Source organism: Loxodonta africana, chromosome 3, assembly GCF_030014295.1.
Source record: "Loxodonta africana isolate mLoxAfr1 chromosome 3, mLoxAfr1.hap2, whole genome shotgun sequence".
Taxonomy (NCBI): domain Eukaryota; kingdom Metazoa; phylum Chordata; class Mammalia; order Proboscidea; family Elephantidae; genus Loxodonta; species Loxodonta africana.
This window is the reverse complement of record NC_087344.1, coordinates 56957289-56982926: the sequence shown is the minus strand read 5'-3', so window position 1 is coordinate 56982926 and position 25638 is coordinate 56957289. Positions and strand designations below refer to the sequence as shown.

The 25638-nt window shown below is 52.0% G+C and overlaps 1 protein-coding gene across 7 annotated transcripts in view; it reads left to right on the top strand.

Annotated features, from left to right (window-relative positions):
• The first annotated feature begins 501 nt into the window (after positions 1-501).
• Positions 502-25638, top strand: part of HSPG2 (heparan sulfate proteoglycan 2) — a 117869-nt gene continuing 92732 nt past the window's right edge. For all 7 annotated transcript variants that reach the window (XM_064281436.1, XM_064281435.1, XM_064281434.1 and 4 more), the window contains exon 1: positions 502-607. In XM_064281436.1, coding sequence (XP_064137506.1) covers positions 542-607 — 66 coding nt within the window. In that variant the 5' untranslated portion in view covers positions 502-541. The remainder of the gene's footprint in view (positions 608-25638) is intronic.

Below are 25638 nucleotides of genomic sequence, written 5' to 3'. Positions count from 1 at the left end.
GTGTTCGTGTGTCTGCGTGCGCCTGCGTGCGCTCGCAGTTCTTGAAGTGGCCTGTGTGTGGAATCACGTCTTGTGGAGTGTGAAAGGGTGTGAGAGCGGGTTTTAGTTGTCTGAAAGTTGGTAGGGCCCTGTCGCATGTGCAGGTGAGCATGCGGGAGGGGGTGCGAGTGGAAGGAGGGAGCGGTCCCGCGCTCAGGGCTCTGGCGCCCCTCGAGCCTCAGGGCCCCCGTCCCACCCCAAACTCCAGGCCGGGTTTGGCGGAGAGCCGGATTGGGCTGCGGCCCGCGGGGCGGGGGCTGGGGGCCCAGACAAAGGCCCAGTTGGCTGCGCTGCCGGCTTGGACGAGCTAAGCCGGCGGCCCGGGGGCGGTCCGGGGCGGGGCCTAGGGGCCCGGGGGCGGGGCGGGCGGCAGCGTGGGCGGGGCCGGGCGGAGAGGGGCGGGAGAGGTAGGGAGCGGGCCGGGCCGGGCCGCGCCGCGCTGTCCTGAGGACTCAGCAGGCCGGCGAGCGCGGAGGAGATAGCGAGCTGAGCGGGCCGGGCCATGGGGCGGCGGGCGGCGGGCGCTCTGCTGCTGGCGCTGCTGCTGCTGCATGGACAGCTGCTAGCGGTGAGTGCTCGGAGCGGAGGGGTTGGGGGGCGCCACGGGGCCAGCTCGCCGAGCTCACCAAGTTGGCGGGGGCGCCCGAGGCTGCGTGGCCGGGACTCCAACTCAGGAAGGCGGCGCCCGCCAGGGATCCCCGGCCGGCCCAGGCTGGCGCCCTCCTGTGCAGTGGGGACTGCCCCGGAGGGTGCTCAGGGAACCCTGCGTGGGGCTGGGGGCAAGACCGACCCGAGTGGGAGCTTGTGGGTCCCCGGGCCACGTTGCCGAGCCTCCGAGTTGCGCTGGGCATGGTGGCCTGGCCTGCCATTCCTGGGGACCAGGAGAAGAAAGTTCGAGCAGGGTGGGAACTTGGCAGGACCAGGGCACCCCCTTCTGCGCCAACTTGGCAGAAGGGGCACTCAGTGGTGATAGGGACCCTATCAAGCCTCACTTGACCTTTACCTTGCCATCTCTCCCGTTGGGGAGATTGTACCCGCGCAGGGGCAATTAAAGAACCGTTGGGGACAGATTTGAGGCTTGTGTTCTGACCGTGGAGTCAGAACAGCTCAGGAGTTGAATCCCTGCAGTGCCCTGAGTAGCTGTGTGACCTGGGGAAGCTAATCAACCTGTCTGAGGCCGGCTCCCTGTGTACAGGGAACTGGAAATGCATAGCCTCAAAGTGCATAGCCTCAGGGTGGCTGGGAGGATTGGATGGAATGTAAGTGAAAGTGCCCGGTGTGGGCCTGGTGTGCAGTGGACCCCCGGTGGATCTGAGTTTCCTCAGCTTTCCTTTTCCTAAGTCCGCAAGGTGCAGAGTGGGGGAGCCTTGCTCAGAGCTTGGATGGGCCCATTCAAGGAAGAGAGAATCCTGGGCTCAGGAATCCCACAGCCTAGAAGGTGCTTGGCCAGGAGAGGCCCCAGGAGGACCTCAGTGAACTTGAGGAGGGTGGGGCACGGTCAGTGGGCAGGGAGCTAGTGGCAGATGTGGGTGGGAGCACATCTGGGGAGCTGGGCTTGCCCAGCACAGTGCGCCATAGAGCTGTCCCAAACCCCTTTGAGGTGGTCACGGTCGGTCCCTGCCTCCACCCTGCTGTCCTTGGAGCCTGCAGAGGGACTTTTCTACTGGGCCAGTGTTTACCCAGTGACTGAATCGGTGGCCACCAGTGACTCCCTTTCTTGCCTTGATGGCTTCATTTCACCTCTGCCCTCCTGAGTCACTCGTTAACCCCCCACCCCAGGCCTGACCCCTCACCCCACTTGCCCCATCCACCTAGTACCTTCTCCACTCCCAATCTGGGCAGTCGCCTTAATGCCCTGTCTCAGCCTCTCACCTGGACACATCCAGTTGTTCCCATCTGAACATGCCACTCCCAACACTGATTTTTTGTTTCCCCAAGGCCCCACAGAACTTTCAGTCCCCCAGCACATAGGATGTCTTTAACAGCCCTCCATTCTTCCTTTCCTGACCTTCCCCCTACTCTGCCCCCTGGTGAGGGGCTCCTGGCTACATAGCACAGGCTTTACAGTGGCAGGAATGGGGAGGGTGTGGGGGCTGTTTGCTCTATATGTGAGGAATTTCCACGTAGGGGGTTCTGATTCCCGAACTGCAGCCAACCGTCTCATTCACTTGTTCATTCAACAAGTCTTCATTGAGCGACATTCCATGGTGGTGACTGGGAGTACAGCTGTTCATTTATTCGATAGCTATTTGCCAAGCACCTACTGTGCACCAGACACCAGGCTGGGGTTACACTGGTGAGTAAGAACAGGCCCTGTCTATGCTTTCCCAGAACTCACAGGCTCGTGGGCCATAGTTGGGAGCTCTGATCACAGACACCTCTGATCCTGTGGGGCTGTAGACCTCCTCAGCAACCACATTGACCGATGTCTTCACTCTTTCTCCCGCTCCAAGCTGATGGTGGTAGACTGCAAAGAGCTCATAGCCTAACAGCTCTGCCATTTACCAGCTGTGTGACCAGGGACAAGTTCTTCTTTCTGAGCTTCAGTTTCCTCACCTGTAAAATGGGAGCAAGAAGTTTGTTGTGAGTCATAAGTGAGATCAGGTTCCTAGGTCAGTGCCCCAGTAAGCCTTGAGCTCCTCCTTGCCTGCTGCCCTTTATCTCTTCTGCCTTCCAGTTCATGTCTGCCAGCCAGTAGTGGGTTGGGTGTGGGTAGGACACAAGCAGAGGGTAAGATGGTCCTTAGGGAGCTCAGGACCTCACCAGGAACAGGAGACAGGACTGCAGGAAACAGTTGTCTGTGATTAAGTGAGGGAGTAAGTTCAGAGGAGGTGGGGAGCCTGCTGGGGGAAGGGGCTGAGCCTGCCTTGGCCTGCTGACCCTTTTCTTCCTGCTGGGGCCTTAGCCCTTCCTTTCTTGGGGCCAACGCTGCCAGGAGAGAGAACTTTTGAGGAGGCCACAGTGATAACGGTATTTCCCAGGGCTGAGGAGGGAAGTCACTGAGATACCTGTTTCCTGCCTCAGCTGGGGAGACTGCAGGCCGGGAACTGGAGGAGCCATTCCTTCCTGGCTGCTCCTCAGTGGGTTGCAGAGTTACCTCAGCCCTTCCATTGACATAGCTGTCCCCTGACCCTGCCCCCTTTCTCCAGACCCACTGGGAAGGAGTTGAGTGTACTCCGGGGATTCCCAGTCTGGGGAGGGAGGCCGAGGCTGGAAGGGGCAGAGGTGGAGCCTCCTTCTCCTGTGTAGGGGAGTCGTGGTCCCCGCCTGGCTTGGACCCCGCCTGGCTTGGCCTGGGCCTGTTCTCAGGCTGAGCACAGGCAAGTCAGGATCTGTGGGTCTGAAGCCCGGCCCAGGAGAGGGACGGAAGGAGGGCAGCAGAAGGTGACTGATTGGGTTCAGGACTTGGAAGTCATGTGAGCAGAGTGGCGGGGTGGGAAGATGATGACAGACAGTATGGATAGTTTACGTTTCTTGAGTGCCCACTATGTGCCAGCACTGAATTTCTCAACTAGTCCTCATTGTAACCCACATTGTTCCCATGCTCAGAACCTCCCTGTACTCCCAGTATTGCTCCTGATTTAATATGACCCACAAGGCCCTGTGAGATCTGGCCTCCCCACTCCCTCTGGGATCTTACCTCCTGCCAGTTTTCCCATTGCTGGCTTTGCTCCAGCTGCCCTGGTCTTTCTTTCTTGAACACGTCAAACACTCCCACCTCAGGGCCTTTGCATGTGCTGTGTGTTCCTTCTTCTTGGAACGCTTGTCTCCAGATATCTCATGGCCTGCTGCCTCACCTCCTTCAGGTGCCTGACTGCTGTCCATCATGCTCTGTCCCCTCACCCGGCTTTATTTTACTTCTCTTCCCATATCACTCCTTTGTTATCTGTCTCACCCCACCCTTTGCCCAGTTTAAGCTCCACGAGGACAGGACCTTACCTGTTTTTGTTCACTGCTGTATCTCTAGTGCCTGTAGGTGGTAAGCGCTCTATAAACATTTTTGTTGCATGTATGGTCTCCATTCCATAAGCTGAGGAGATTGAGGCGTAGAGAGGTTCAGTAACTTGCCCAGTTACTTACACACACACATAGCTGGTGGTGCCACGAGCTAAGTTTTGAAGCCGGATGAAATTCTCCTAACCATTCCACCCCATTTGCTTGCTTGTAGCAGGCAATCAGTGTTGTTAGACACAGTTGAGCTGATTTCAACTCTTAGCGACCCCATGTGACAGAGTAGAACTGCTCTATAGGATTTTCTAGGCTGTAATCTTTACAGGAGCAGATTGTCAGGTCTTTCTGCCATGGAGCTCCCATGGAGCTACTGGGTGGGTTCGAACCGCCAACCTTCCGGCTAGTAACTGAGCACTTAACCGTTGTGCCACCAGGGCTCCTTATTCGGTAAGTAGGAGTTAGCCACTGGCATTGAAGTTGCTAAAAGTAAGAACTCAGGTCCCAGGTAGTGCAGGGGCTACCTCAGGCAGGAAATAACAGGGACTGTCTATGGTGACAGAGGCACTCAGGATATGTGCCTCGGTGTCACGGGACCTCCTAGTAAGGCCTGCCCTGGTGGGACTTAGGACAAAACTGAACTCTCGGGGAGTCATTTGTGGGGTTACCTGTTCATCTGTAGGTTTGTTAATTCGTTGATTTCCTCATCCAGTATTCCCTGAGTCTTTATAGATATTTGAATTCATCTAGCAGCCTGAGAGCCTGAGTGGGCCAGGCTGGTCCTACCCTGCGGTGGGAAGTGAGGGGACCCTCGACCCTGCTGAGCTGCTGGTTGGGGAGGGGGAAGAACAACCAGCCCAGCCAGGGTCCAGCCCCCAGCATGGAGCCCTTCCTGGGTTTCCCTGGCTATTCCCTGGGGGCTTGAGGTTTACCGTGAGTCTGTGGCGCTCCAGGGCTGCTGGCCTTGGGGAGAGGGAGTCTGAGGAGGGACAGCGGGAGGGGCGTCCCAGGCTCTGGAAAGATCTGGGCCACGATTCAGAGGCCGCCAGCAGGCTGGACATGTGGGTTCTGGATGCTGAGACCACTTGGGGCATGTTGTCTCCCTGGGTCCAGTCCCCCGGTGAGGGTGAGGGGCTAGAGAAGGAGAAAGGCGTTCCTAGCCGGTCCGCAGCAGCTCCTGACCCCACTGCCCCCACCATCTCCCTGGAACCACTGTGCCCTTCCCTACCCACCATCTCCCTCCTGCCAGGAAAGGGGAGGCTGGGCTAAGGGTCCCGGCCCTGCTGGAATGCTGCCACAACCCGGCTGTGGCCTCTTTGGCCCTGCCGCCCCCTCCTGCTCTCAGGGCCTGGCTGGAGCCTGCTGGCCATCCTAGCTCCCAGAGCTGGCTGACTGAAACCCAGAAGTATGTGTGGAACTCGCTTCGCGGGGAGCTGCCAGCCTCATTGCCCAGCCTGGTGGCGTCGGGCTGGGTCAATAGCAGCCTTGAGAGGGGAGTGGCTCATGGCTGCTGGGGGTGGCGGGCTGGGGGCACCGTCCTGAAAACCCCGTGAACAAGGTGGCTCTTTTAGGCCGGAGAATGTGGGGCTTTCAAGTCTCACCCACCCCCATAACCCACCCTCCCCTCCTTTCCCTGATGCCCCTTTTGCCAGGGCTGTGGGGGCCTCAGAGCATCAGTGGGGCATCCGTGGCATTCCTGAGGTCCTTGGGACCAGCTTGCAGCTACCTGCCAGAACCCTTTCCCGGAGGCATGGAGAGGGTGCCCTGTTTCTCTGTTGCTCGGGATTTTAGAGGGGTTACTGGTACACAGAGGTCTCTGGGTGGTGCAAACGATTTGTGCTCAACTACTAACCTAACCAAAAGGTCGGCAGTTTGAATCCACCAGCCGCTCCTTGGAAACCCTATGGGGCAGTTCTACTCTGTTCTGTAGGGTTGTTATGAGTTGAAATTAACTCGATGGCATAGAGCAACAACAACAACACTAACCTAAATGCTGGTGGTTTGAACCCACCCAGCTGCACTGTGGAAGCAAGTCCCAGTGATCTGATTCCATAAAGATTACAGCCAAGAAAATGTTATGGAGCAGTTCTGCTCTGTCACATGGGTTGCCATGAGTTGGAATCGACTCAACAGCAAGAGGTTTTTTTTTTTTTTTGGTTTCTTTTCTGGTGCACAAAGGCTAACAGTGTGTGTTGAATGAATGAATGAATGAACAAATGATGTCTGTGATTAAATATTCTGTAAAGTTCTCTGCCTGTGTGTTAGTCTTCAAATTCATTGAACAAATATTTATTGAACATTTTCTAAGTATCTGACCGTGTTCTAGGTGCTGAGGTTACAGCAAGGAACAAAACAGTCAAGTTCCCTCCCCTCATGGGACTTGCATTATATCCAGTGCAGGAAGACAGACATAAATCTAATATGTCAAGTGGTGATAAATGCTGGAAAGAAAAACTAAAGCAAGGAAGAGGAGAGAAAGCAATGAGATGGGGCGGGTGGTCAGGAAAAGTCTCTGATAAGATAACATTTGAATAGAAGGAGACCTGAAGGAAGTGAGGGTGTGAACCCTGCACATATCTAAGGAAAGGGTATTCCAGGCAGAGGGAACAGCTAGTGCAAAGGCCCTGAGGTGGGAGTGTGCTTGGCATGTCTACCGGATAAGTGAGGGGGAGCATGGTAGGGGATGTGGCCAGAGACTTGGCAGGGGGAGATCAGGCTGCAGAGCCTTGCTGTGGAAAAGACTTTGGATTTGATTCTGAGTGAGATGAGAAGTTGTTGAAGGAGCCAAATTGTGTGGAGAAAAAAACCTAGGGGTCAAGGGCAGAAGCAAGGAAGCAGTGATCTAAGCCACAGACAATGGGGGCTCAGACGAGCAATTGAAGTGGGGAGAAGAGGTTGGATCCTGAATATATTTTGAAGGTAGGGCTAACAGGATTTGCTGATGGATTGGGTATGGGATGAGACAGAAAAAGAGGAATCAGGGATGCTCCCATGATCTTTGGCTTAAGCATTCAGAAAGATGGAGCTGCCATTAACTGAGATGGGGGGGCAAGTATGGCTACCAAATGAGAGGTTGGCAGTTCAAACCCGCCCAGCAGCACCATGGAAAAAAGTCCTGGCAATCTGCTTCTGTAAAGATTACAGACAAGAAAATCCTATTGGAGTTCAGTTCTACTCTGTAACACAAGCAGTCACCATAAGTTGGAATCAACTCATTGGCAACAGGTTTGGTTTTTTTTAGGTAGACAGTAGGTAAAAAACAGTAGGTGCACATGAACATTTGTTGAGTGAATGAACGAGGAAGCTAGCAGGCCTAGAAGGCCCAGGCTCCTTGCTGAGGATTGAAAGGGGCTGCCTTGGGCCCCTCATGGAGTTGTCCTTCTGAGCCTCTGCTCTCTGCGGAGACCTGGAGGATGCTGGACAAACTGGGATGCCTGTTCTGCCCTCTGCCACTTGTCTGCTCCCTCACTGGACTCAGGGCCCCTTTCTCCAGGCAGTGTGGCCACGGGGAAAGTCTTGACTTGGCCTGGTGGGCTGTGTGACCTTGGGCAATTTGCTTCCTCTTTCTGAGCCTCAGGTCAGCTGTGGAATAGGGATCATGATGCAAGGTAGTTGTGAGATGATCAGGTGGTTATGAGATGTTCAGGTGGCTGTACCTCACTCAGCGGTGCCTGTAATCAGATTGGTGTTGGAAAATCGGTAGCTGCCCTGTCAGCCTAGTTAGTTCCTGCTGAGTGTAAGGCCAGTGGGGTGTTTGACTCAGGGTTCCCGGCGGCTGGCCTGTACCACTGTGGTTGCTCAGCAGATGTTTATTGAGTGAATGACTAGCAAAGGAATCCTTCCTGCGCCCTCTGGTTCTCTTTTGCCATCTGAAAGTCCCGGATGTGACTGCATCTGATCCGGCCTGACCCCCTCCTCCCACTTAGGCTGCAGCTGCAGGACAGAGTCCACCCTTCCACCCTGATCTGCTCCTTCCTGGAGAGGGAGAAGGGGGGGGCACACCCCAGGGTGTGGCCTGGGAAAGGCTGGAGCCTGGGGATGCATTGTCCCTTTCCCAGATGTGTGCAGTTGGTGGGCCCTGAGCAACAAGTGGTGTGGCCAAGTGGCTCCCCTGGGTGCAGAAGAAGGGATGTTCATGCATCTTAAACAGAGAGGCAGACGAGGTCCCAGCCCCCTCCTCCCTGAGGTCCACGCTGGAGGAGGCAGGACCCTGCCCAGGGAGCACTCACTTGCCAGGGTTGGGGGTTCCGCATGGGTCTAAATCCAGCACCCATGGACTCTCAAGAAACTAACAACTAAAGAGAAAGAGGAACACAAAGGCACCGAGATCTCTGCCACCCCACTCTGGGCCTTGGGCTCAGGCTGTTGGGTAAGACTGGCTCCCTCCCCACTAGGGTGGATCACATCCAGGTGTTTCATTTTTGACATTTAGCTTCTTTCCCCATCGCTCTCCAATCTCAGTCCATGGATCAGGAGGGAGGAGCAGCCTGGAGCTGGGCATGGGGAGGGCTTCAGAGGTGGCCCTGGGTGACCCTGCAAATGCTTGTCCTGGGGTGGGGCTAGGAAATCCCAGCTGCCTCTGGCCCCTTCCCAACCCCCCTTTGGGTCCCTGCCCCCACTTCCCTCTCCCCTGCTTCCCCATGGCTCTCCCCCAAGGAGCTGGCTCTGGTCCCCACCTCCTGGTCCTGGTCTCCCCTCCACACCCCAGCTGACTCATCCCTCTCCTTGTTTGGTGTTTCCAGTTCTCAAATAGTTGGGAACTGGGATCATGCCTCTTTTTGGATCTTCTGCTGAGCTGGATGATTGAAATTCAGGCCCCATAGATCCTAGCCCCAGTGGCCCCTAGAACTCTAACACCTCTTCTCCTTCTCCTCTCTTTGCCTTTCTGTGACCCTTGGGCCAGAGGAGCAGAGGCCTAGGAGTTTTCTGAGGACAGAGCAGTCTCTTCTCTGCCCTGGGACCTCCAGGGTCTCCTCCCAGTGACCTCAGTCACTTAAGTCATCAGCTGACACCTTCTGATCAAAACCATCACCATATCTTGAGCCAGGCCCTTCACCAGGGTCTTTCCAGGTGTTATCTCATGTAATCCTTGAAACAATCTGATAAGGTGGGCATTACTATCTCCATTCTGCAGAGGAGGAAACTGAGGCACAGTGAGGGGGGATGGCTAGTCCAAGTTACCCATCTAGTCTGTGGCACAGCTGGGAGTGGGGTATAGGTTGTCTGACTGCAAAGTTGTCGTTCCTTCTCAAGTGGGCCCAGGCTGCTGGATCTGGAGACAGGCTGACCTGGGAGGGCTGGTATAGTCAGGACGGGCTGCATGGGGGAGGCAGACCTGGGCTGGCCTTGGCAGGGATATACCAAGCTGTGTATCTGCCACGTGGGCTTTTCCAGCGCCTGCTTCTCAGATGTGGGTGTCTATTGCCCCTTGGCCTCTGCTCAAGTGATAGCATTCCCCAGAGAGATGGAGTGGCTTTCCCTGGGACTGAGAACCTTGGGAACCTTCTCAGTCAAATCCCAAGCTCACCATGGGGTCTGCAGGTTTTGTCCTGTTGGGAGGACAAGGAGCTTTTGCTGATTGGATGTGCTCTGAGTTGGCCCTGTGTCCACCTCAGTACTGGGAAGGTGAGTGAAATACAAGGCACAGAAGCACATGGCCCAACTGGGAGGCATGATCTCCATGCAAGTCCCAAACTGTGTTGTTTGAACATCCTGTGCAGTGGAAGATTCAAGAATCCATCCATCCATCCATCCCTCCAGTCAGTCATTCAGCTAACATTGCCTGTGGACCTACTATGTGCCAGACTTTATGCTAAGTGTTTTACGTGCATTATCAACTTTCCTATGAGGTTGGGATTAGACCTCCATTTCCTAATGAGAAACAGACGAAAGGAGAGCACTGCCTTCCCAAGATAATGCAACTGGGTGCAGAAGAAGGTTGGAGCTGAATCCAGCTCTGCCAGTTCTCCTGGAAGAAGTTCATGCCAGGGTCCCTACTCTCCAGAAGCTTTGGATTTTGTTGGAGAGGCAGGACTCACAAGTCATAATTACCCAGCACAACTCTTAACTCCAGACAATAGCAAATTGTCAGGGAAGGAAAAGACTGATTTGGCCCAAGTTTTCTGGAAAGGCTTTCTGGCGGAAGTCAGACTTAAGGAGCTAGGAGGATTTGGCCGGTGCAGAGGGAAGACATTTGAGGGCAGGGGTCCAGGAGTCTCCATTGTCCCTGGATTCCTCCAGTATTGTCTGCATTGTCCTTGAGTGTGTAAGCAGGAAGGCCCATGCCTGCTGCTGGAGTCATTAGCACTGAAAGAATGAGAGAAAGTTCCCAAGATAGCTGAGGCGACATCCATACCAGCCCTCATCCCCGCTTCTGCCCTGTACCTGGCTAGACCAGAAGGTAAGAGGTCAAGGCCTGGGACTCCACTTGGTTGCCAGCCAACTGCCTTCTTCCCTGCGCCTCACTTTTCCTAGCTACAAAGTGGGCTCTTTTCTTGTTGTTTGATCACCTGCCAAGTCAAAGGAAAGGAACTCTGAGATTTTGGAGAAAACTGCTAGCTTTCCACAAGAGTTGATGGCAGGCATGGGGTGCTGGTCATGTTGAGGAACCCGCCATATTACCAATGCACATCTTCCTACATTGATGCCAGGCCTTGGGCTAGGGAAACAATGGAGCTGCCCCCTGCTCCCTAGACCTTGAAGCCTGTCCTGTCCTTTGTGCAGATCTGGTATCACTCCCGCAGTTGTCTGTCCACATGGGCTCACCTCTGTGCCCCTTGGGCACCTGCTGCTGAGCTAACATCCAAAGAAAACCCAAACTCATTGCTATCAAGTTAATTCCAACTCATAGTGGCCCTATAGGACAGAGTAGAACTCCCCCATAGAGTTTCCAAGGAGCATCTGGTGGATTCGAACTGCTGACCCTTTGGTTAGCAGCTGTAGTACTTAACTACTGTGCCATCAGGGCTGGAAATATCTGTTTAGTGAGTGAGCACTGGACTGGAAGTCACAAGATTTAGATGTTCCTCTTGACCTTGCCTGTGTGATCCAGAGCAAGTCATTTAACTTCTCTGAGCTAAATTTTCCCCATATGTAAAATGGGGCCATTCATCCATTCATTCAGCAAACATTTGTTGAGTGCCAACTCTGTGGCAGGCCCTGTGTTGGGGTGTGAACAGCAGCCGTGAGTTGAAGGAGTGTATCATCTGATGGCAACATTCGAGCAGGTTTTCAGGGCCAAAAGAACTCTGGGAGATACCTCCAGTCTTTGTGACTTTGCTCCAGCCCCTGTTTGTCATTCTAGTTAATGCACAGTGTGTTTCTCTCTTGGCAATTAACTTGTGAGAAGAGGGATTCCAGGCTAGGGCAGGGGAGAGGACCCACCGGGGTGGAGAGGCAAGCAAACCAATTTTATCGTGAGTCGCAGATGAGCTCATGAATGTGAAAAATAGTGCGGACTGTTTATACTGGGTCTGGTTGTTTTAACTTAGGAGGGATGGACACTGCCACCAGAGCTCAGGTTTGGGGTTCTGTGGCATTGAATGAGTTAAAGGAGGGAATGGGCATTGAGCTCCTGCTTTGAGCTTTCCTTCCTCCTCCCTCTCTCCCCATTCTGCTGGGGGAGGAGGTGGCAGGGAGATCTTAGGTCAAGTCTAGACTTGGCTTTAGGAAATGGGAGGAAAGGGTTAAGTTAGCCTAGTCCCCACCTCCCTACCTCCCAGGTCGGGGGAGAGAGGACAGGGACTGGCTAGGGAAGGAATGTGTGATAAGATCAAAGCTTTCAGCCTGCCTGGGCCTCACCTTGATTTCGCCTGAGCAATTGAGGGTAATTCTCTTAGCTGGCTGGAGGTTGGAGGACCACGGCCCCCAGGGGAGGGGGTGGGGTATGTGTGCAAGTCTACCTTCTTTCCTTCCACAGTCCAAGAGGACCCCACCTCATGTGGGCCTCAGCTGCCCCTTCCCTTCCTACCATATCCCAGAAGGCCAAGCTCTTGTCCTGACAGGTGCTGGAAACCCCAGGGACCACCTTTGGTTGGCACTTCCAGATTCTGGGTGCCACCCTCCCTGTCATCCCACTTCCATCCCCAGCTCTCTCATTGCTGGAATTTCTGAGCCCAGGACACTATTGGTTTTAGAAAGCCCACAGCCCTGGCTAGGGAGCTGAAGGGCTCCAAGAAAGCCCAGAAAAGAGCCCAGAGGCTTCTCTAGGTGGCGTATTAGCCCTTCATTAATTATGCAAGTTAGACTTTGGGGCAGTGCCATGGGAGGAAGCACAGCCCTGAGTCCTGTTCCAGCTTCATCACTTTATTGCTGTGTGATGCTGGGCTGGTAGCTTAACCTCTCTGAGCCTTGTCTGTCAACTGGGACTGGTAATACCTACTTTGCAGAGTTTTATTGATAATTAGAGATTGTGTAAATCTCCTACAGCCAGAGTAGGCAGCCTGTAAATAACAAACAAACAAACAAAAAGCCCATTGCCGTCAAGTCAATTCTGACTCATAGCGACCCCATAGGACAGAGTAGAACTGCCCCATAGAGTTTCCAGGGAGCAGCTGGTGGATTCGAACTGCTGACCTTTTTTGGTTAGCAGCCGTAGCACTTAACCACTACGCCACCAGGGTTTCCTGATAAATAACAGAAACTATTATTTTGTGATTTTCTTTTTTTTCTCTTCAAGACTGTACTTGGTCCTGGGTAAAGCTGAAGGACCTTGGGTTTGTTTTGCCCCCATGTTGGGAAGGCCCCAGACCCAGGATCCAGCCCCTCCCAATCCTCTTCACTGATGGGGCAGGAAGGGTTATGAGTAAAGAGGGCCCAGGTGCTTTGTAAATGCCTTCCAGGCACCTGCTGGGCCACATGCCCTAGTGACACCAGCCTGAGTTGGCCAGGTGGTCTGAGCCACCCCCTCCTCAGCTTCGTGGCTGGGAAGGTGGTCCCGGATGCTCCAGCTGGGGCGGGACCCGGGTCTGGCCTGGGCTCCTGCCTTGGCTCTCCACCCTGGGTCTGTCTAGTTAATGATTACTGTGGGCGAGCTGAGCAGGAGAGCAGGGACAGGGAGGCCCGCCCTCCCAGCTCCTTAACCGCTGGTTGCACCTGAGGTATGTCAGTCGCCTGGGTGTTCCCTGCTTTAATGTGGTAGTCCTGCTCTGGGGCACATGGTGTGGGGGAGCGGGGGCAGGGGCTTAGATTCACTAAGGCAGCCCCGAGTGCTGAGTCCTGGGGACTTGGGGCCCAAGGTTCTAGGTGAAATGTGAGCTACAGGGTAATAACAGGCCCCTATGGTTTGGCGCTAGCCTAGTGAGCAGACCCGACAATAATACACCAGGCAGGCAAGCCCCTTCTAGCACCAAAAAGCCCTTGCGTTCCTCCTCTCCCGGCTCAAACCTGCCAGTAGGTCCCAGGTGAGAGGTGGTGTAATGGTAGGGCTGTGGGGCAGCTGGACTTGGCTTCCAATCCCAACTCTCCCACTTCCGGGCTATGTGACCTTGGGCAAATCACTTCCCATTTCCTCATCTGAAACATGGGAATGTTAATCTCTGTTTTGCAGGTGTCAGTGAGCCAAGGTGTGGGAAGTATTTAGTGTATAATTAATACCTAGAGAATGTATCAATTATTATATTATATTACAGTTATCATTTTTGTTATTAGAAGAAAGTGAAAGTTGACTCCAAATCTTGGGTAGCCAGGGCAACAGTGGCCTGTGGGAATGAGCTGGAAGATTTAGGGAAAGAAAGGGGCATGGGGAGATCCTAGGAGCATGTATGACGAAGGCATGTATGAAAGGGCAGGGAGGATGGAGGCAGTGAGAATCTGGGGGGGTCTCCCCATAACCCCAGGCCCACCCTAGTCCTCCCACCTTCCGTTTCTTCCTAGGCTGGGTCCTGAGGCTGGTGCAGCCCCTAGAGGGGGGAGGAGGGAGAATCATTTATTTTGATGACATTAGGGCATTTTTTCCCACTGGCAGCTGCTATTTTGAGAGCCCAGAGAGCTGGGGCTATGGTTAAATTAGGTAATGGTGCTCCAGCAGGAATGTGTGAAGCAGTCAGGCCGAGGCTGCAGGGAGAGGACCGTTAGTTCACTCCATGTAAAATTAAACTGCAACTTGGAAAACTGCAGCGTGGGGCCGCTTTATAAAGCGATGAAGGGGGAGGCCGCTGGAGCTGCTGCCGTGGGTGTGGAGGCGAGGACCCAAGGGTAGGCAGGCATGGGCATAGTGGCATCACCCGGGTTGGTGTCACCTCCCCCCACCGTGGACCTCCTCCCGTACCAGACCATACAGAATCCTTGGTGATGTTTTTTTACTGTTACTCACAAATCATGATTCCTGTATATCGCTCCTTCTTTTCCTTCAATTACTACTGCATTCTCAAAAAAGTTATTGATACAGGTTCACACATACTAATTACCACAATATCGTAGCCAAAACACCAGAAAATTTGACAAAATTCAGTGACTATAAAAACACCCGCAGCAATGACAAGAACAGCGCATGCTTGTAGCAGGTGCAGACAAAGCGATGTGTTTCAGCGGCATTGGGATTGGGTAATAATGACAGCTCTGACTTGAGGACGTTCAAAAAGTAAATTAGCGCAGAGTTTTAGCCTGGTAGGTATATTGATACATGCAAGCTGTGTTTACAAAAGATGTTTTGTTGTTGTTGTTATAAATAACTACCAAAAAAAAACCCAAAAAACCAAACCTGTTGCTGTCTAGTCAGTTCTGATTCATAGCAGCCCTATAGGATGGAGTAGAACTGCCCCATAGTGTGTCCAAGGAGCGGCTGATGGACTTGAACTACCGAGCTTTTCGTTAGCAGGCAAGCTCCTTAAACACTATGTCACCAGAGCTCCTAAGTAACTACAGGGATATTTTTATAAAAAATAATAAATTTTTGCTGAAACACTGCACAAAAACTTTATAGTCATTTTGGTGTCACTCCCTCTGATAGTGTTACCCAGTGTGGTTCACAACCCCCGCACCCCCTTAGTGACACCACTGCTTGGGCACCGTCACTCCTGTGGGGAGCCTGGGCTGGTGGTTGGAGGCCCGGCTGGCCCAGCAAGGGGCCAGTGGTGGGCTGAGGGGCAGGGTGGCGTGTCCTCAGCTCCGTGCCTCTGGCTGCTGCTGGAGACGGGTGGGGCTCGGGTGGCATGATGCATGGGAAGCCTGGATTGGGGCACTTGGCCTTGAATCCTGCTTCTGCCTCGCTCTAGCCTTGTGTGCTTGGTCAGGTCACTCAACCTCACTGGACCTCAGTGTTATCAGCAGTAAAATGGGGATAATAGTTCCAATTCCCTAGAATTAAATCCCTTTACAGGTTAAATCACAAGAAGAAGCATAACTAACTTTTATTGAAGGAGCCCTGGTGGTGCAGTGGTTAAGTGCTTGGCTCCTAACCAGACGGTTGGCAGTTGGAGCCCACCAATGGCTCTGCAGGAGAAAGGACCCGATGATCTCCTCTTGTAAAGATTACAGCCTTGGAAACCCTATGGGGCAGTCCTACTCTGTCATACAGCGTCCCTATGGGTCAGAATCAACTCAATGGCAAACAACAACAACCAGCCATTATTGAGGCGTACTATGTGCAAGGCACTGTTCTAATCCCTTTATACTCTCACATTCAAAGGATGGGCCTTCACCAGCAACTTGAGTATCACCTGGGCGCTTTTAGAAAGCCAGAGTCTCAGACCCCATCCATACCTGCTGAATCAGAATCGACCTGTTAAGATCCCCAGATTTGTGTGCTCATTAAAGCTTCAGACATGCTGCTTTACATACATTGTCTCATTTCATCTGGAAAACACCGTATGATCTAGGTATTATTATTATCCTCATTTGACAGTTGTAAAAACCGAGACCCTGAGAGATGACCCACATAGAAGCTCCATCAATGCTCATTCCTCTTCCTCCCTCTTTTTGTCTGGGCTGGAGCTGGGGAGAGAGACGGGGTGTGGAAGCCCCTGGCAGACTGGAAAAAGTCAAGACTTTCCGCTTTCCATTCACCATGAGATTAGCATAGCAGGGGGAGGTCAGTTCCCCAAAGTCATTCTGCAAATACCTCTTGAGTCCATTCTCATCCTGTCCTTGGAGAAATAGGGGAGTAGGAAGGGGATCCTCTGATGACGGGCCTGCAGTACAGTCAGGGGCTGCTGCCCCAAAGGTCACTGGTAGGAAGAGGAGCCCAGCGGGGGGTGGGGGGGTCAGAGCAGGGGCCACCCAGCCAGGCTTCTTTAGCCCTGGGGCTTAGTGAAGGTCACCCTGCCCATCACTGGGACATCCAGGACCGAGTCATTCTATTAACAGACATTTGAGGAATACCTACTACCTGCCCAGCCCTGAGGAAATATCCTAAATTTTCCCCAATTCTGTAGGTTCCTCATTATAGAGAGAAAAAAACTAATTACAATTTATTATTACTTAACCATGTGCCAGACACTGTGCTAGGCACTTCACTTGCGTTGTCTTTTTCATCTATTTGATATTACCATCATCTTCCTCCTCTATAAGAAAGGTTGTTGTTAGTTGCCACCCAGTCAATTCTGACTCACGGCGACCCCATGTGTGCACAGTAGACCTGCTCCATAGGGTTTTCAAGGCTGTGACCTTTCAGGAGCAGATCGCCAGGCCTGTCTTCCGAGGTTCCTCTGGGTGGGTTCCAACCACTAACCTTTCAACTAGTAGTCAAGCACTTAATACCTACTCATAGAGTCGTTATGAAGATAACTTAGTATTTGTCACCTGTCTGGCACGTAAAAACCAAACCAAACCAGTTGTCATTGAGTTGCATTCCAACTCATGGCGACCCCATGTGTGTCAGAGTAGAACTGTGCTCCATAGGGTTTTCAGTGGCCGATTTTTTCCAAAGTACATCACTAGACCTTTCTTCCTAGGCACCTCTGGGTGGACTCGAACCTCCAGCCTTTTGGTTAGCATCTGAGCACATTAAACGTTTGAACTACCCAGGGACTCCGGCACATGGGAAGTATTTATTAAATAAATATAATAAATACAAGTAATCTCCCGTCAAGGCAGGTACTATTATTGCCTCCATTTTACAAATGTACAAATTGAGGTCCAAAGCAGGGAAGGGCTCACCTGCCACAATCACAGGAGATTGGGGTATAGCCATAAGAACTTGGGCCCTCTAGCTTCTAAAAAAAAAAAAAAAGCCACTATAAAAGAAAAAACAAAAAAACCAAACCCACTGCCGACAAGTCAATTCTGACTCAGCAACCCTATAGGACAGAGTAGAACTGCCTCATTGGGTTTCCAAGGCTGTAAATCTTTTTTTTTTTTTCTTTTAATAGTACTTTAGATGAAGGTTTACAGAAAAAACTAGCTTCTCATTAAACAATTAGTGCACATACTGTTTTATGACGTTGGTTAACAACTCCACGACATGTCAACACTCTCCCTTCTTGACCTTGGGTTCCCTCTTACCAGCTTTCCTGTCCACTCCTGCCTTCTAGTCCTTGCCCCTAGGCTGGTGTGCCCCTTTAGCCTCGTTTTGTCCTATGGCTCTGTCTAATCTTAGGTTAAAAGGTGAACCTCTGGAGTGACTTCATTACTGAGCTAAAAGGGTGTCTGGGGGCAATACTCTTGGGGTGTCTCCAGTCTCTGTCAGGCCAGTAAGTCTGGTCTTTTTTTTGAGTTAGAATTTTTCCTACATTTTTCTCCAGCTCTGTCCGGGACCCTCTATTGTGATCCCTGTCAGAGCAGTCAGTGGTGGTCGCCAGGCACCATCTAGTTGTACTGGACTCAGTCTGGTGGAGGCTATGGTAACCAAAAAACCCCCACTGCCCTTGAGTCAATTTCGACTCATAGCGACCCTATAGGACAGAGTAGAACTGCCCCATAGAGTTTCCAAGGAGCACCTGGCAGATTTGAACTGCTGACCTCTTGGTTAGCAGCTGTAGCACTTAACCACTACGCCACCAGGGTTTCCTGAAGGCCATGGTAGTTGTGGCCTATTAGTCCTTTGGACTAATTTTTCCCTTGTGTCTTTAGTTTTCTTCACTTTCCCTCCCTCCCGAAGGGTTGAGACGAGTGGAGTGGCTTAGATGGTCGCTCACGGGCCTTTAAGACCCTAGACGCTATTCACCAAAGTAGAATATAGAACATTTTCTTTATAAACTATGTTATGCCAATTGAGCTAAATGTTCCCTAAGACCGTGGTCCCCACAGCCCTCAGCCCAGTAATTCAGTCCCTAAGGGAGTTTGGATTTGTCCATGGAGCTTCTATGACTATCATGGATTGAATTATGTCCCCCCAAAAAAGTGTGTATCAGTTTGGCTGGGTCACGATTTCTGGTATTGTGTGTTTTTCTATGTGTTGTAAATCCTGCCTCTATGGTGTTAATGAGGGAGGATGGGTGGCAGTTGTGTTAGTGAGGCAGGACTCAATTTACAAGATTGGATTGTGTCTTGAGGCAAGCTCTTGAGATATAAAAGAAAGAAGCAAGCAGAGACAGGGGGACCTCATACCACCAAGAATGCAATGCTGGGGGCAGAGTGCATCCTTTGGACCTGGGGTCCCTGCACGAAGAAGCTCCTAGTCCGTGGGAACCTTGATGAGAAGGCAGACAGAGAGAGAAAGCCTTCCACTGGAGGTGACACCCTGAATTTGGACTTTTAGCCTACTCTAAAAAAAAAAAAAAAAGCCTACTCTACTGGGAGAAAATAAACTTTTTGTTAAAGCCATCCACTTGTGGTATTTCTGTCATGGCAGCACTAGATGACTAAGACAATGACCTTACCCAAACAAGTTGTGCTGGCTTCCCCAGTATTGTGTACCGTCTTACCCTTCACCAAAGTTGCCACTTAGCTATTGTCTATTTGGAAACTCTTGTGACAAAGTGGTTAAATGCTACAGCTGCTAACCAAAAGGTCGGCAATTTGAATCTACCAGGCGCTCCTTGGAAACTCTATGGGGTAGTTCTATTCTGTCCTATAGGGTCGCTATGAGTCAGAATTGACTTGACGGCAATGGATTTTTTTTTTTTTTAATTGTCTGTTTAGTTTTTTTCCACCCCTACCCCTCCCCTCCCTAGTAACCATCAAAGATTGTTTCTTTTTGTGTGTAAACCATTTCATGAGTTTTTATAGTAGTGGTCTTATACAATATTTGTCCTTTTGTGATTGACTTACTTCACTTAGTATTATGCCGTCCAGATTCATCCATGTTGTGAGATGCTTCGCAGATTCATCATTCTTTATCATTTCGTAGTATTCCAGTGTGTGTGTGTGTGTGTGTGTGTACCATCGTTTGTTTATCCATTCATCTGTTGATGGGCACCTAGGTTATTTCCATCTTTTTGCTATTGTGAACAATGCTACAAAGAACATGGGTGGGCATATGTCTATTCGTGTGATGGCTCTTATTTTTCTAGGTTATATTCCTTGGAGTGGGATTGCTGGATCATATGGTATTTCTATTTCTATCGAGGCTATAAATCTTTATGGAAGCAGACAGCCATACCTTTCTCCCACAGAGCAGCTGGTGAGATCGAACCACCAACCCGTTCGGTTAGCAGCCTAGTGCTTTTACCACTGCGCCACCAGGGCTGTAAGCCACTGTGAGTCAATTCAATTCACTTTAATTCAGTTGATTATTATCTACTAGGTGCTGGACATTGGGGGGAACCCAAAGATTAATAAAAAGGTTTAAAAGAAACCAAAACAACCAACCTGATGTCTGTCTATCTCCAAGGAGCTTTGGTTCTGGCAGGAGAATAGAGACATTTATTCAGGTGACTATGATTAAAGCCAAATCTCCAGGGCTCTGAGAGGTAGAAATTAAGTCCTCCAGATGTGTGGGGGAGAAAGATGCCTTTGTGAGGGATCCAGGAAGATTTCAGAGTGGAGGTGGTGGCTAAGCGGAACTTCGAAGGATGGATAAGTAGATTAGATTGGGAGGCATGGGAACAGCATTGCAGCAGGAGGTAACAGCATGCACGAAGGCCCAGAGGCAAGAAAACGTGCCCAACGTTCCCCTGGGAGGGTGGCGTCCAGTTTTAGGAGTCTTGAGGGACAGTGTGGAAGTCTGTGGTGACGAGGTGGGGAAGGCAAGGTTCAGCCTTCTTGCCATTAAAGATTCCCAATATTCTCAAAGACTTGGCTCCAAACCAGCTGGAATTGTTGATTGGATTATTCTGTCATCATTCTGCCCTTTCTTCATGTTAAGAAATCAAAAGACTTTTATAAATGGCCCTTAAGAGCTTCTGGTCAGCGTGTGGTAGACAGTGAAGCTTACAGAATTTGGGCCAAAGGCAAACAGACAATGTCTTGATTAGCTGGGCAGCCTTATTGCCCACACGTGTACGATTTCTGTTGGTCTTTTGCAGAATTGACAATATAACTCCGGATGGGGAGCAAAGCAGAGGGACCAAGCTTGGCTTCCGATTATGCCTCTGCAACTTACCAGCTACGTGGCCTTGGGCAAGCCTCAGTTTCCTTCTTTGTTCTCCTGCAGGCTTGGCTTATGGATCAGTGATGGTATAATCTGCACTGTCTGACATGGTAGCCGATAGCCACATGTGACTATTTACATTTAAAATTTAGTTCGTTAAAATTAAATTACAATTTTTTAGATTAAAAATTCAGTTTCCCAGTTGCACCAGCCATCTTTCAAGTGCTCAATAGCCATGTGTGGCTAGTGACTATCTTATTGGAAAGTACAAATATAGAACATTTGCGTCATTGCAGAAAGTTCTATTGGGTGGTGCTGGTGGATATATAGTGCTGGATGCACAGCGTGTGGCTCGGTAAGGAGTCGCTACAGAGATGTTGTCTCAATATCCCTCCCCTGAAAAACCAAACCAAATTTCTTACCTTCGAGTTGATTCTGACCCATGACAGCCACATGTGTTATAGAGTAGAGCTGCTCCATGGGTTTTCTTGGCTGTAATTATTACAGAAAGCCAGGCCTTTCTTCTGCAGTGCCACTGGGTAAGTTCAAGCCACCGACCTTTAGGTTAATAGTCCAGCACGAATTGTCTGCCCCACCCAGGGACCTTCCCTCCCCTGACGCCACCTGAATGTTAAAAAATCCGTGACAGTGTCTCATTCAGCCCACCCTTCCTCCCTTAATTGTCTCACGTGCTCCTCAGCCTGTCCCTGCTTATCTCACCTTCAGCCCCTGGCACCTGGATTCTCCATATTCGGCCTCTATGATTCCTACTGCCCTGGGGGACGGGGGTACGAGAGGAGGCCTCCCTGGCAGTCCCCGGCGCCTAGCTCCCAGCGGAGATGCCGGCTGCCGGGCCCCTCTCAGCAGGGCAGAGATGGTTTGTTGTGACGGGGCAGTGGGCAGCCTGCCCACTCCAACACACCCGTATCTGGGCGCCAAGCATGCTGTTTGCACTTGGCCTGGGCCTTAGGGGCTGGCTCAGTGCCCATGAGGGCCAGCCTGCTCTGGCACCCCTGGGAACAAAGGCCGGTCAGTCGCAGGCCTCTGCCTGGTCGAGGACACAAGGAGCTGTTCCTGGGCTTGGTCCTGGGTTCTGGGGGTTGGGGTGACGGCAGACACCTGGAGCTGGAGTGCAGGGAAGATTCCGTGGCTGTGTCTGGGCCCTGGGTCTGAGTGGGGACAAGGCCCAGGCAGGCCTAGGCAGAACTCTTGGGTGCCAGGCAAGGGGTGGTTCAGGTTGGTTGAGTCTGCACCCAGCATTCACACCTGTCAGGAGGAGGAGGAACCACATAGGGAAGGGGTGGGGAGGAGCTTGTGGTCTGAGACACCTGAGAAGCTCAAGGTCACCTCCCAGAACCACACTCCCTCTCCCTTCTTCGGGCCTCCTCCCTCATCAGTGGGACAGTGGATAGAGCAGAATCCCTGGTCCATTAGCAGATGAGAGCACTGAGACCCAGAGAGGAGATATAACATGTCTGAGGTCACACAGCCAGTCTGTGGAGCAATCAGAACCCTGACTCAAATGCCTTCTGTGTTTTCTCCTACTGCTCTCCATCGGAGCCCTAAGGAGAGTAGCCCCTGGGCACTTTGCTGAGGAGGATTGGAATCCTGGCCCTACTACTTACTTCTTCTGTGGCCTTGGGCAAAGCCCAACTCCTCTATGAGCCTGAGGTTCCTCATCTGGGGAATGGGGATAATTATACCTAGCTTTTCTAAGGCAGTTGAGGGGGTTAGGTAACTCTCCTCTTGACTGCTTCCAGAATATTCCAAGAACACTGGCTCAGGGCCTTTATAGTTGCTGTTCTCTGTGCCTGAAGTGCATGTGACTTAGTCCCTCACTTCCTTTGTACCAGTTGACCCCCTGTGTATCAGAGTAGAACTATGCTCCATCGGGTGTTCAGTGGCTGACTTTGTAGATCACCAGGTCCTTCTCCCAAGGTGCTTCTGGGTGGACTCGAATCTCAACCTTTCAGTTTGCAGCCAAGCGTGTAACTGTTTGCACCATCCAAGGACTCCTGCTTCCTTTGTATCTGTTAAATGTCACCTTCCCTAGCCGTCCTGTGTAAAATAGCAATTCCCCAGTCAGCCACTCTTCGTCTTCCTCACCCTGCTATATTCTTCTTTTTAGCCCTATCATCCTTTGATGTGTATTTGTTAGTCTATTAACTTATGGTCCATCCGGCTTCAACTAAAATGTCCGCTCCATAGTATGTGCTCACATTCATTTGTTGCTTTCCCTTCTCCTTCTCCATATTTCCCGATACCTGATAGCCCTGTGCTAAGCAACTCATAGCGTGGCTCCATGGATCTCACAGGAACCCCATGTCGAGGGCTTGCTGTCACCTCCATATCAGAGTTGGTGGGTGGGAGGTGCTGCAGTGACTTGCCCAAGACCACCCAGCTGGGGCCAGTCCTACCCCAGAACTCACTGTGCTGCCTCCTACATTAGTAATGGGGTCAGAGCCTTCACCCAGATTTGGGGCTTAGAATCCACATTTGACAGAATTGACTCGATTGGATTTAGGGGTGGCTTTCAATCTTTTCAGGATCCCGCCTTCTAGCCCTCTCTTCCTCCTCTCCTGTCATTGGTCAGTTATGGCTATGCCCAGTGCCCCAGAATGGCAGGTACCCTCTGGCTGGACATACCCAGAGGCCAACCCAAGGTCCCAGAGGTTTGGCCCAGGTCCCTGGCTGGCCCTGGGCTGTCTGGGGCAGGTGGACAGGATGTTCCCTGAGGCCTCAGACATTCCTGGTTGGAGGTGACAGGCAGCAGGGAGATTTACCATTTCCGGTAACCCGAGTCCCTTGGAAGTTGCCTTTTCCCTGCCAAGGACATGCATGCACCCCTCCCTTGCTACCTCTTCCTGCCATTTCATTGGCTGGGCTTGTCTATCTGGGGCTTAGCAACTTATCTGAGGCAGGAGGGATGAGCTCTCAGCCGCAGAGGCTGAGACTGGGGTCTCAGGCCCTGATCATCCCCCAACAAAATCCCAGCTTTAATATCACCGTTCTGGAGTCCTCATCTGTGTGGCCACTTACCCTGGCCTTGGGGAGTCCCTGACCCCAAGGAAGGGAAGGAGGAGACATTGTGGAAGGTGAAAGACCCTGTGTTAGGAGACAGGAGACCTGGTTCTGAGCCAGCCTCCACCACCACCTTCTTTGAACTGCCACATTACCGAGGAATTACTATGTACCCGGCATTGTTCTAATGAAAACCCTGGTGGTGTCGTGGTTAAGAGCTACAGCTGCTAACCAAAAGGTTGGCAGTTCAAATCCACCAGGCTCTCCTTGGAAACCCTATGGGGCAGTTCTACCCTTTCCTATAGGGTCGCTATGAGTTGGAATCGACTTGATGGTTTTTTTTTTTTTTTTGGCATTGTTCTAAGCGCTGTGTGTACCTTATCCCATTCATCCTCCGGCAGCTTTATTTGTGGGACTAGTAATAGCCCCATTATGCCTGTGAGGAAAATAAGGCTCAAAGGGCTAAAGTCACCCAGTGGCCAGTAAGTGTCAGAGATGGGATTCGAATAGTGGTCAGTCCCCCTTGATGTTCTTACTTCCCTTCTTTCTCTAAGGCCTCGGTTTCCCCTTCTGTTAAGTGAGGGCATTGGGCCAGGTGTTGAACCCCACACTGAGCCCAGGATCAAGGACTCTATTGGAGCTTTTTACATGCTGGTCTCTCTTAAGCCTTACCTAGTCTTGAGGGGGTGGAGCAGGAATTATTCTCCAAGGAGGGGGGCGGAATGTTCTGGAGAGCCCACTGTCTTGGTGTGTGTGAAGGAATAGGTGTGGGAGGGAGGAACGGAAGAAGTGACACTTATACTTAGTAAGTGCCTGGTACTGGGCTTAATTCTTAGATCGTCGTCTTGAATCTTCATAGCAGGCTTGTGAAGTGGCCATTTTGATCCCTGTTTTACAGATGAGGAAACAGAAGCTCAGAGAGGTCAAGTGACTTGCCTCAGGCCACACAGCTAGAAGTTGCCAGGCTAGGGCTCCAAACCTGGCCTAACTGGCCCCAAAGCCATGTCCTGCTAGCCATGAGCCTGCCACACACACACAGAAAATGGATTGTGATATGTAGTGTCCCGCCAGCTCCCCATGGTGGGGACGGTGTGTGGCCAACACACATTTCCTAGGATGGCCTTGATTTGTTAATAAAATAGGGTATCTTTCCAACCAACTATTGCCATGCCCCAGAAATCGGAATGCCGCTGCAGCCAAACTACATCTCCCAGGCTGCCTCTGACATGCTGAAGTATCCCAAAAATCCTTTGTTGAACTGTTTCTTGATTTTTGCTTTGGAAAATACGGTCAACGGTAATTATGGGTGCGGGAGAGTTCAGAGAGAGAGAGCCACTCCTGTGGGCTGGAGTGGGCTGAAAAGGGTTGGCACAGAGCTGAGCCTGGAGCTGGGCCCGCCGGGTTCTGAGGGGGCTGAGAAGGGCCAGGGACAAGGGTGTGTGAGGCTGAGTTCACAGCTTCCTAGGAAGGCTCACCGAAGGGCCTGCAACTGGGGCCATTCGCCAGGAATACCATAGGCCTCTCCTAGGACACTGTCCCACTCAGCCCTGCCCACCACCTCCCCGTGAGGTCTCTGGGACAGCCCAGGCCCCAGGCAAGCCATGGTCAGTCAGCTTGCTCTTTCAGTCTACAGAACTTTGCCAATTCTTCAGCTCCTTCACCCCTCCACCCCAACCCCAGACTTCCCCAGGAACTGGGTAAAGGGCTATGGGGCTACGGGATGGGGCAGCAAGGCCAGCGTCCTGGCTGCTGGGCCCAGTGGGAATGGGGCACCCTGGGACGTGAGCAGTTGGCAGCATGAGGTCTGAGATGACCCCAGACAGCCTGTCCCTTCCCCCACCCCCACCCTGCCTGCTGCGAAGCCTGAGGCCCTCTGGCCCTAGCAGCTGTCAGCAGGGAAGGGTGAGAGAGGAGGGCCAGAGGTGACTTCCCAGCCCACCCCTTCTCCCCCTGCTTGGATCAGGCCCAGAACTCTTGCCCGTCTCCCGTTGTCAGCAGCTGCTGCGCTTCATTCTAGAGCCAGCGCTGGGCCCCCTTCCTTCCCAGCCCCTATTCTCTTCATCCTTCATGGCCTCTGCCCCTGGGGAGGGGTTGGGGCTAATATGGGAACATGGTCACATCTCTTAGTTCCTTTGACCCTACTAACAACCCTGAGAAATAGGAAGCAATTGCCTCTGAATTTAAGGAAGAGAAAAACAGATTCAGAGAGGCCAGGTGACTTG